A 12,063-nucleotide genomic window follows, 5' to 3' on the forward strand; every position below is an offset into this window, starting at 1 on the left:
GTACATCAGGCACGCATCAGTCGCATATTTCAAAATACTCAGAAAATCTTACTGAACCAATTCCGAAACTTTCTCGTTGATGTTCGATTTCACCTTCTGTCTATCCAAATTTTCTTCTGTAGCATTCACTGTGCTGTGTCATTTCTTGTGAGCTGACCTTTGCTTCATTTCATTTTGTACTTTCCGCAAGGAATACACAGCGAGCTGAAGAATATTTGTTGTTTCCGTCTTTACGTTTCTAAAGCTTTCCCCCCGAACACACACAATCATGCGAGTTTTTTATTTATTTTATTTTTCTTTCAGACTGAGTCTTTTGACTTGCTTCCATGTTTGCATGTTTACGTCAAAGGTACACTGTGATACGTTTTTGATAGATCTTAGGTAGAGGAAGTGGATTACTGAATTACGATCTTATTTAAAAAGAGAAGTGGATCTAATGCTGTACATAACTGTGTAACGAACAAAGAAAAAAAAGGGCACTCATTGCGGTTAATGTCCTCTTGGTAGCCCTGGTAGATGAATAATATTTGAAACTTACTGGCAGATTAAAACTGTGTGCCGGACCGAGACTCCAACTCGGGACCTTTGCCTTTCGCGGGCAATTGCTCTACCAACTGAGCTAGCCAAGCGCGACTCACGCCCTGTCCTCACAGCTTTACTTCTACCGGTACCTCGTCTCCTACCTTCCAAACTTACCAGAAGCTCTCCTGCGAACCTTGCAGAACTAGCTCTCCTGAAAAAAAGGATATTGCGGAGACATGGCTTAGCCACAGCCTACGGGATGTTTCCAGAATGAGGTTTTCACTCCGCCCGCGAAAGGCAAAGGTCCCGAGTTCGTGTCTCGGTCCGGCACACAGTTTTAATTTGCCAGAAAGTTTCATATCAGCGCACACTCCGCTGCAGAGTGAAGATCTCATTCTGAATAATATTTGCTTGATAGATTTTTTTTTTTTATTTCGCTTCTGAACACAGAGTTACTTGGGGCATTCAAAGTAAATGAGACACCCCGTATAGCGGCCACACGTCTGATTGTGATGTACTGAAGCTAAGCCAGTGTAGTGTGGACTGCGGGGTGATGTGCGTGGCCGGCCCGAGTGGCAGAGCGGTTCTAGGCGCTTCAGTCAGGAACCGCGCGACCGCTACGGTCGCAGGCTCGAGTCCTGCCTCGGGCATGGATGTGTGTGATGTCCTTAGGTTAGTTAGGTTTAAGTAGTTCTAAGTTCTAGGGGACTGATGACCTCAGATGTTGAGTCCCATAGTGCTCAGAGCCAATTGAACCATTTTTTTGACGTGCGTGGGTGTGTGTCGGCAGGTGAGGGCCAGCTGGAGACGGAGGCAGCAGACGCGACGGTGCCGAGCGCGGGTGGCGGGGGCCGGAAGGCCGGAGGCCGGGCCGGGGGCGGCGGGGGCGGCTCGTGCACGCCGACGGGCGCGGCCATGAACGGCGCCGGCGCGGGGGCGGGCTCGACCGCCTCCGACTCGCAGCCCCCGGCGGCGGCCGTCAAGACGGAGCGCCTCAGCCCGCCGGGGCCCTCCACGCCCGGAGGCGGGGGTGGCGGCGGGGGCGGGCCACAGGGCGCCGCCTCCAGCAACAGCAGCACCGCCAGCTCCAACAGCACCGGCAACCAGCACCACCAGGTAGGAACACCTCCCACCTCACGACTACCAGCACCACCTGATACCTCACAACCTCTAGCTGCTTGGCGGATGTAATTAACATTTTACAATGCAACAAACGGCACTGATTACGTATTTGTTTATATGTTCAGATGTGCTAACAAAACTAACGGGGTTCCATTTAAAAAAAACGTAGGTTTGTGTTAAAAAACATACTTCCGTGCATTTTTGTATGCTTTGTATTAACCAATTACACTAGCCCCTCTCCTCACGATTCGATTCGTCAGTATTTGATGTGGTTTACGAAATATATCCAGAGGTAATTGTAGGTGACTCACCCTATATATATATATATATATATATATATATATATATATATATATATATATATAGTGTGTGTGTGTGTGTGTGTGTGTGTGTGAAATACATGTGACATATGCGTACACGGGGGAAGCCTCGTGTATTACCCATGTAGTAATCTGTATTGCCTGTGAGCGCTGTACTTCAGTAGACGTGTGCACAGTGGTTGGTGACGCCAGACTGGCGGTGTGTGTTGCAGTCGGGCGCGCCGGACAACAACTCGACGTCCTCTCGCAGCGGCACGCCCGGCTCCTCGTACCCGGGCACGCCGCCAGAGCGCGCCGCGTCGCCCCACCCGCTCAAGACGGAGCACCTGGCCAGGAACTACTCCGACTTCATGCGCTCGCTCGCCGCCAAGTACAACAACGCCAACCCCAACGAGTGAGTACTCCAGCCAGCCGTGTTCCGGCCGTGTCGCGCATTCGTTCTCCACCTGCAAAGTGTAACAGCGACTAATCGCGTCTGACGCCACTATAGAGTACACGTGCGACGAACAGAGCTTCGCGCTCGTTTTCTCGCCTTCCTCGACCCACGAGGTCTCGATCGCCATTATGAAGTCGCCATTTCACAACATCTTCCTGAAACCACCGTCAGTCACTCACTTGCGTTCCGCAATTTCAAGCCCTAAAATGAATAGGCATAAATCGCATTCGTTAGATACAGGTTAACTCTTACAGCAACTGCCCACTTTTTACAACGCTGCTTATTTATTTACATAGCGTCGTTTCCTGTTTCGTACAGGTTCATCTTCAGATGACTACTTCAAGGAGATATATTTTACATCAGCTTACACTTTTCGTTTACCCAAATGATGAAATGCCTCTGAGCACTATGAGACTTAACATCTGAGGTCATCACTCCCCTACAACTTAGAACTACCTAAACCTAACTAACCTAAGGACATCACACATATCCATGCCCGAAGCAGGATTCGAACCTGCGACCGTAGCGATCGCGCGGTCCCAGACTTAGCGCCTAGAACTGCTCGGCCACTCAGACCGGCAAATGAAGAAATTTCCTACAACCAAAACAAGATGTGACACAACGTCTATTTAACTCTAATTATGCCTCATAACGATTTTGCCGGCTGGATGCCGAGCGGTTCTAGGCGCTACAGTTTGGAACCGCGCGACCGCTACGGTCGCAGGTTCGAATCCCGCCTCGGGCATGGATGTGTGTGATGTCCTTAGGTTAGTTAGGTTTAAGTAGTTCTAAGTTCTAGGGGACTGATGACCTCAGATGTTAAGTCCCTAGTCCTCAGAGCTACTTGAACCATAACGATTTTAAATGATGTACACAAATTATTAAAGTGAAGATGTTTTCGTTACTTACGTTGAAAAATCCGCGCCGTTGCGTTCCAGATAAACTTAATGGCGCGGATTTTTCAACGTAAGTAACAAAAACATCTCCTTTATAATGATTTGTTTACATCATTTAAAATCGTTGTGAGGCATAATTACAGTTAAAGACATTGTCACACTCTAAGGAAATTTCGTCATTTGGGAAAACAAAAAGAGTAAGCTAACGTAAGATGTATCTTAACCTGAACTAGCCGTCTGAAGATGAACCTGTAATGTTCAGAACCGGGGTGTTATTTGAATAAATTAATAGCACTGTAAAAAGTGGCTCGTTGCTGTTATCTTCTATGTAAGAGTCAACCTACATTTTGTACACAGCCACGGGCTCAGAATGTCAGTTTTCGACAAAATTGCATCCCTTAGAGTTGCAATGAAAGAAACGTACTGGAATGCGGAAAAACAACTTGACCAAAAAGTGCAGGGCTAGTTGACAGCGTCCAGCGAACGAATCTGAGTACAGGAACTAAGGGTCGCAGTTGCATATTCTTGGCGCTACATAAACATGTTTGAAATCTGACATATGGACATCTTTGCTCAAAATGAAAAGTAATTCCCAGAACATGTCTACGTAAACAAAGTGTCTGGGCTATAGCTAATCGTCACGATGAAAACAAGAAAAACTTAAAGCATCACGTACACATGTATCGTACTTAGCTGACGTACCATGCAGCACTTCTTTAGAAAGGGAAACAACCACCTGCCCATGTTTCATGTTACTATATGTCCTATAAAGGTCCAAGTAAATGAAAAATGAATGTACTTTTTTACACACACTTATTACCACTTAATTACTATTAGTTTGTTTTCATTCTAGCATAGAACATGACGCTGATGCAGGGATTGGTGTGTCCTCCAAAATACACCACGGATAGTCTCACTCATTTCTCCGCCGCCTTAATGCGAGCCCCAAGTCTTCTTCATCTTCAGACTTGAAGATCGTCACACAGCCGCAGTTAATGCTGATGCATGTAACGCTATTAATACGCAACTGTGAGCCACAGTTCTTACACTTAAATTCCTTCGTTATATGCTCTCTTTCAGCCCTACACTTTTAGTCTGATTGTTTTTCCGTCCTCTGTATAATTCTGCGTTTTTTTAAATCCGTTATGCGTTTTGGTGGTTAACCATCACCATCAGGTGCAAGGCGTCTTCTAGAAGGCTGCTCTTACTGGAATGCATAGGTGATTTTGCGTAGGAGCATGTGACGCTGCCAAGAGGTTATGTTCTGATTTGCGCTGCTGGTAATTTAGAAAATTAGCTACAAAACTTAACGGTGTGATGCACCAGCTGGTTTAGAGATATTAAAGCCCATTGCAGTGTAAGTGGAGCAGTGAAATAATCCCGATTTCCAGCGATAGAGTGCAGCACGTCTGCTACACAATGTTGTTGTTATAGGGCAAAGAATTTTTGAACGTTGCTTTCACAAGTACTTTAGTTATTGTCATAAACATTTCAGTATAGAATATAATCATACCTAGAGCCTTTTCCTCTACTTTTGAAGAACTTCACAATTTACGTATGTTGTCACCAACTGCGACATAATCGCGTGTACAAACTGTGATCCAATACTGTAAAATGCTTTTTTATACCAGTCTCTGATCACAAATGACTTCTTTAGACGATGACCGGTTTCAGTCTGTAATGACCATCTTCAGATCTTTTTTACACCATGTCCTAAAGTGATACGGCCATAATGGCATCGTCAAAACATATGAATATAATCAGCATAGCTACAGACCCCCTCGAAGATGTCCTCCGCAGACGGGGACGAAACGTTGGGAATTGACACAGAATTCATCAACCGACCACGGCATAACAGCCCGGATAATTATAATGGACATTTCCGTTAGCAAAAAATTAGTTGTCTGCACGAAAGGCGTGCATGAATTCGCCCAGTACGTCTGGGCTGTAGCGGACCGCTGATTGTACTGTGTGATGACCTCAACCCACAGGAAAAATAATTATCAAAATATGAACTGTGAAGTCATCCAAAATTCTACTTGGAAAACCACACTCTTTGTTATACTTCTCAATTGGTCACGGTCCCACTTTATTTATGAACTGAAAACTCTAATATTCACGAGAAACGGCTCTGAAATTAACCTGCACCGACAAAATTGTGTGTATATTCTCTGAAACTTCAAAGACATCTAAGATAATATCTGAAAGGAATTAGGAAAAGTGACAAAATTTCGTGAATCACACACAATACTGTTAATAACTGCATGAACACTGGGGGTGGGGGGGGGGTCACAATACATCTACCCACTTTTGAGTGTAACCAGTGTCCCTTAATACTACGACTCGTAGCAATACAATAGCAAAAACTTTTATTACTGGGTAAACAGTCCCTACGTGATTTGACAGCTGACATTTATAATTTACGCTCACGTCAGGAAATGCACCAATACGGGAATAGCAGCTTTTACGTTATTAGTCAGAACGCAAGCAATTATGGCGGTCGCCGTAATTTTCGCGCGACGCCATATTTCGTGACAAAATACTCTTATTAGTCACTGTCATATACCTAGTCTCATAACAATACATAAAACTACATAAAATAACTACAATAATTTTGACATGCAAGGAGAATTAGTTCTAATGAGAGGAAGAAAGTTATATTTACTGGTGTTTCAACAATGACTACCAGGCAACTTTTAATTCACTGATTGTAATTTTATATTCGTTAGCAGAAAGCAAACATAAACTAAACAAAGAATTTATGTGAATAGAGTCTGTAATTCTTATACTTTTAATAGAGAAAGAAAGTTTCTAGGTCAGGGGATAGCGTTCGGCGAAATCTCTTAACATTTTGTTGCATACGAAGCGTTGCGTTTGGCAGGACGATGTCGGCGGGTTACGATGACGAGAGCAGATACAGGCAGTTCCGCTGGTTAATCTTCTCCGGCGAAACGCATATATAGTTCCGGCACAGCTGTATCATTAACCCCGTGGTGATTAACAAACCACAAGACGCCAGTATACGACCGTTGTTGACATGTCCTCTCTTTCAAAGTACATGACATAGACATCGCTCGTTTTTACACTTCATCATGCACTGTCCGTGACGCTATCGTCCATAATTACACAGTTCGTCACATTCATATAGTCTTAGCCACAAATACACAGTTCATAGAATTGTTCTCGTGTGTGAAGCACACCGTAAACAATGTTCACTCTATTATCGCATTTCAAACTTCGACAACGTCACTGAAAGTCATTTGTATTGCACAGTTAATTAAAGTCTTCACTTTCACGGCTTGACAGAATGTGATGGACAACAGTTCCAGCACCCAAAACCAATACCAACAAAGTTCATTTGCATAAAAGCACTGTTCGTGTCGGCCACAACAAAGTAATGTTAGCGGCACTTTCACAGTCCGGTTTATTTGCTCTTAAAGTTCCCTGGCGATGGCATTACATACCGCAGTGGTAAAGAGAATTAACAATCTGATAGTTCGGTATCACTGTCCATACAATTACGTATGCTTTTCATAAAACACAGTACTATTTTCCGCGCGCACGCTTCACAGACACACCATCCACCATCCCCTCTACTACACAACCACCTTTCGACTCTCGATATTACTATCGCTGTCACCTGTCTATAGATGTTATATCGTTATCGTAAATTACATAAACATTTATAAATGTTGACTGCATTTTTCACAATTAATAATATTCCAGAAGAGAACTTCACAAACTTTACCACAGGTACAAAGCAAGAAACATACAAATCCACTGGCAAACGAAATAACAGAAATCTAAAGAAAATCACGAACAAAAAAAAAATTTTATATACGTAATTAGCAATGCCTGCCCGGCAGCTACCTGAGCAGTGCGGCGGCGGCAGCGGCGGCGGCGGCTGCGGCGACGGGCGCGCGCAACGGCTACCTGGACCCGCGCTTCGCGCCCTTCAAGTCGGGCGCCGCCACGCCCTTCGTAGGGCTGATGGCGCCGCTGACGGCGCCCGCCAGCCCGCTGCCCGGCATCAAGGGCGGCGTCGGCCTCGGCGGCGGCGGCGGGCCCGCGCCCACCGGCTCCCCCAAGGACGAGCACGGGGGCGGCGGCGGCGGCAAGAAGGGCGGCGCGGGCGCGGGCGCGGGCGGCCCCCCGACGCCGGCGCCCACGCCCGCCCCCGCCACGGACCTGCTCGGCATGTTCCCGCCCATGATCGACATGAGCTCGACGCAGGCGCTGCTCTCCATGGTGCGCTCCGCCAACGCCTCCCAGCTCGAGAACTACCTTAAGGTGCGTGTCTAATCTTTTCCTGTTCAAACTATTAAAATCTGTATCAAAGGCTTTGATACGTAGGGACAATGTCACCAAAGCAACTAAAAATAGAGCAACATGTTGCTCTGTGTCCGTCCCCGGTGGCTGAGTGGTGCGCATATTACACCAGTGTGCGATTTGCAGGGGGGGGGGGATGGGGGGGATTTCCCCCCTTCTGCATCAGACCATCCCATCCTCTGGTTTTAGTTTATGCATCTCAACCTGGGATGTTTATTTCCCTAGCACTAGAGTAAAACTTTACATATAAATTAAACTATTAATACTATTAATATGTTTGCTTATTAATTTTGAAAAAGTGTGATGCAGTAGTTAAGCATTTCAATACATTTAGAACTAAATGACAAGGCGACGCACGCCACGTTTCCGTAGCATGCCACAGTGTTGCAAGACGTCGCCCCAGCGTAAACGAGGCTTTAGAGCCAGGTCTGCATTGTATGGTGGATGATATGTGTTGCGTACGAAACTAAAACCTGAAATCAGACCCAAACGTCGTGGAAAACTGTGAAGAGGTGTCATCCTGCAGCAAGATAACGCTCGCCCACATTCTGCCCGACGCAATAAAGGAGTTGAGATTAGAGGTGCTGGAACATCCACTATACAGTCCAGGCCTGGCTCCAAGCGATTTTCACATGTTTGGACCCTTAACGGAAGCACTGCAGGGAAGAAGATTTGAAAGTGGTGAAGACGTCATTTCTGCGGTGCGAAATAGGTTACAGGTGCAACCTAAAAACGTATTTTCTTATTAAATAAAAAAAACTCGTAAAACGTCGGGAAAACTGCATTGAAGTCCAGGGAGGTTACGTAGAAAAATAACGCATTTTTCAGTTTTCTATCATCAGAATAAGTACAGCTTTTCACAAATGTGCCCTTACTTTTTGAATTCCCCTCGTATACTTGTATGTAGATGACTTTGTAAATAAGCTTTACCTATAATGTACTTTTAAAGATATAACAAGGGATGGCTTTTCTGATAGTGCATACGCGTGAATAGTGAGTTTCAGCATTAACATCTATTTATAAATAACTGTTTAACCATGGATAACGCCACGGCCCAAGCAAGTAACATATATAATTATACTAACCCTCTAAGACATCCCCCCCACTGGTAGAAGCACAAATCGCACACTGCATTACACCCTCACTCTCGCACCTCTCGGCATTTATTCTTGAGTATAGTTACGTGCACCCAGACCTCCCCAACACTGGCACTCCCAAGGCGAGAGACGTTTACAGGCTGCTGCTCAGGTCCATCCCTCGCAATGTGATTGAGTGGAAGAGCCCTACGACCCTATGGCCTGCAGTGTGGAGAGCGGTCCAGAAGTCGTTCCTCCCCACGCGGGTACGAGCCGCGTGGTACCAGCTGGTGAACGGGAAGATTGTAACTCGACAAAGGCTGCAGGCTATTGGGATGACGGATTCCCCCCTTTGCTCACGTTGCCACCTCGTGGATACTGACCAACACCGTTTAACATGTGGATCGGCGTTAGAGGTGTGGCTGCTAGTACAGAAGATCCACGCCTGCTACCTACGTATCGCGCCTCGCACAATTGAGCATTGTCCAGAGTATACTTATTTTCCCACCTGCGAACACTCACGCTCTCACTTGGTTTAAAGGCGTGACCATATACTACCTCTTTCGAGATGATGAGAAGATGGTGCTTGATTACTGGCAATTTCTCCAGGACAGTCACAGCACACTTGAGTGTACACCCCGATACCGACAACTCTTTGCGAACTATTTGCGCAGTGTCTTCGATAACCCCCCCCTCACAGTTGGGGAGTACCGGGCAGAGGATGAGCACCGTCATGGAGCTCCACACGCTGCGAAATGTTTTATCAATTTGGAACATGGAATCTGTACGCAGATGGGCCATGAACATGGAATGGCGTGCGGGATTTGGTTACATTTTTCTTTATTTATTATCTATCATCATACTATTAGTTTCAATTCTATTTCATAGTTTAGAAGGAACTCTTGTTCTGTTGTTGCTACGGATGTACATTCTAATTTTGTTTGTCGTAACTGAAACACGTCTTTTTCCATAAAAAAAGTTGGTAGAGAAACAAAATTACAGTTAAAACAAATAAAAAATAAAAAAGAATAAAAAAGAAAAAACGAAGAAACAAAAAAAAGAGATAAGGAAGGTTTACAGCTACCGCGCTGGAGGTACCGTGTTAGAGTACTGCTCGTGTACTTTCTTTCTTTTTTTTTTTAAATCGATCAAATTTTTCAATTTTATTTGAAAGAATATCAACAAACAGTATAAGGTGCGCGAAATTATAAAAAAAATTAAAAAAAAGTGGTAACATTCGTGCATTCTAAACTTATAGTCGCCTGTTCGCGTCCAACTGCATTATTTTTTTAACCACATTTCGGTCTAAAGTTATGAAAAAAAGTGCGCTAACGCGCTGCTTAAAAAAAAAGTGGTCAGCGACAGAATGTCAATACTAAGGGCCAGGGTCCGATTCCCAGATGGGTCGGAAAAAATAGTGGTCAGCGTGACAGAATGTCAATCCTAACGGCCCGGGTTCGATTCCCGGCTGGGTCGGAGATTTTCTCCGTTCAGGGACTGGGTGTTGTGTTGTCCTAATCATCATCATTTCATCCCCATCGACACGCAAGTCACCGAAGTGGCGTCAAATCGAAAGACTTGCACCAGGCGAACGGCCTACCCGACGCGAGGCCCTTGTCACACGACATTTTTTTATGTTGTTTTGTAGGGCTGGCAACCACATCCAAATTTCGACATTTATCCAAAGAAAATTCCACACTGGCTGTATGAATGATTTTTATTAAATCTGCGACCGGTTTCGCACCACTCATCGGTGCATCGTCAGGCAATATACGCTATTTATAACATAGTATTGTTGAACATTGCCCTGTAGCCACGCCCTGTAGCGTATGTTGCTGGAGGATGCACGAATAAGTGTTGCGAAACCGGTCGCAGATTTAATAAAAATCATTCATACAGCCAGTGCGGAATTTTCTTTGCAAAAATAGAGTAGTGCATTGCAATACGAACATGTTTTCAATTTATGTAAAACAAACAAGTAGGATTTCTCGGTCCTGTCAAAACGCATATGATCGGGTTATTTACGTATTGCAGTACAAAAAATATCAGTTTGCACTAACTTAAACAATACGAAACTAGACTATAAACGTCAAAATAGTGACAGTGACCTTTAACGTCTGCAGGGTCCTCAAAGTCTTACGACGAAATAAACAATAACGCAGCGGTTGTTTATTGTCCACTGTCGCCAGAGATATTCACATATCACAGTCAAAGATGCTCTTCTGCTACAGAAGAGGTACAGAGACATTCCGACAGGTCACTAATTCACGAATTCAGTGCCATAGTGTTTTATGGCTGACGGGACTTTAAATCCTGTCGAGCAAGAAGATGTTAAATAACTGTCAGGAAAACACACACGTGTACCAACTACTACGCGATTTCGTAACCTACACTTCTTCCAACGATGAAAGCAATATCATGTCAAAGACCAAAGTTAGAAGTACACACTTCTGAGGAATTCTACGTTTATCTTAATTATGCAACGTGTATCATAATTTCATGCGTTATGACACAGTCACAGCAAAAATCCTCAGGACTACAGGGAAGATTTTTGTATTTATTCTATTTACAGGCAGTAACTTTTTACACTAGGTAATTAATTTCCGTGGATGATAACCATCTTTGGTCCTGAGTAAAGACAGTTATTTAATTGTATCGAGCCAAGATATGTGTGTAGAGTCCACTTAATGTAATAAACTAAAAAAGCTCTTCTAATATACATGTTGACTCTCTACAACATCTTAGACTTTCAGCTGTCTCAGTTGTCGCTATTAATTATGATATGCCCACTATAAACTTGTAGAATTCCGTAATCGTCGCCACTCGAGATTAAGTTTTCTGGGATTAATCGCGTCATATTCTTCAAACTACTTCAAAACTCGAAGCTCTGCCCTGTACTGTAGTCTTTATCAAAAGTATTCGACTTCTCCACATGTCTGACCAGGGTCGAGATCCATTTTTTCTTTATCCGACTACCAGAGGGGGAATGGGGAGGGTAGAGCGATGGCAGCAACTATATTGCTGCTCTGCTGCCAAGTGACGTTAAAAATATACAGTTACCATTTACAGTTAAAAATATTAAGGTAATAGAATTAAAATGCAACAAAATTGTTTCTGTTGATGATTTATGATAAAACACATACGGCTGTGATGTGGATGGTGCTAAGATGATGATCATGGTTCTCGTGATGATTATGCGTGAGTGGATCAGGAATGTGGGAGAGGCATTGGATTCTTGATCTGAGGAAAAGAAATGGCGACTAGAGATATGTCTGATAGGATGGATAGATGTCAGGGCGGGTTTCTCGGTCAGGAAGAGGGAGCCTGGAAAAGTTTCATGGGGTTAGGATATGTAGGGTGTG

The 12,063-nt window shown here is 44.4% G+C and overlaps 1 protein-coding gene across 1 annotated transcript in view; it reads left to right on the forward strand.

Annotated features, from left to right (window-relative positions):
* The first annotated feature begins 1,437 nt into the window (after positions 1-1,437).
* LOC126176138 (transcription factor SOX-1) overlaps positions 1,438-12,063 on the forward strand; it is a 383,045-nt gene continuing 372,419 nt past the window's right edge. The window contains exons 1-4 of the mRNA XM_049923277.1: positions 1,438-1,638; positions 2,177-2,358; positions 7,163-7,307; positions 7,416-7,586. Of these exons, the coding sequence (XP_049779234.1) occupies positions 1,438-1,638; positions 2,177-2,358; positions 7,163-7,307; positions 7,416-7,586 (699 nt within the window). The remainder of the gene's footprint in view (positions 1,639-2,176; positions 2,359-7,162; positions 7,308-7,415; positions 7,587-12,063) is intronic.

The sequence above is a fragment of the Schistocerca cancellata genome, chromosome 3 (genome assembly GCF_023864275.1).
Source record: "Schistocerca cancellata isolate TAMUIC-IGC-003103 chromosome 3, iqSchCanc2.1, whole genome shotgun sequence".
In the NCBI taxonomy this organism is placed as follows: domain Eukaryota; kingdom Metazoa; phylum Arthropoda; class Insecta; order Orthoptera; family Acrididae; genus Schistocerca; species Schistocerca cancellata.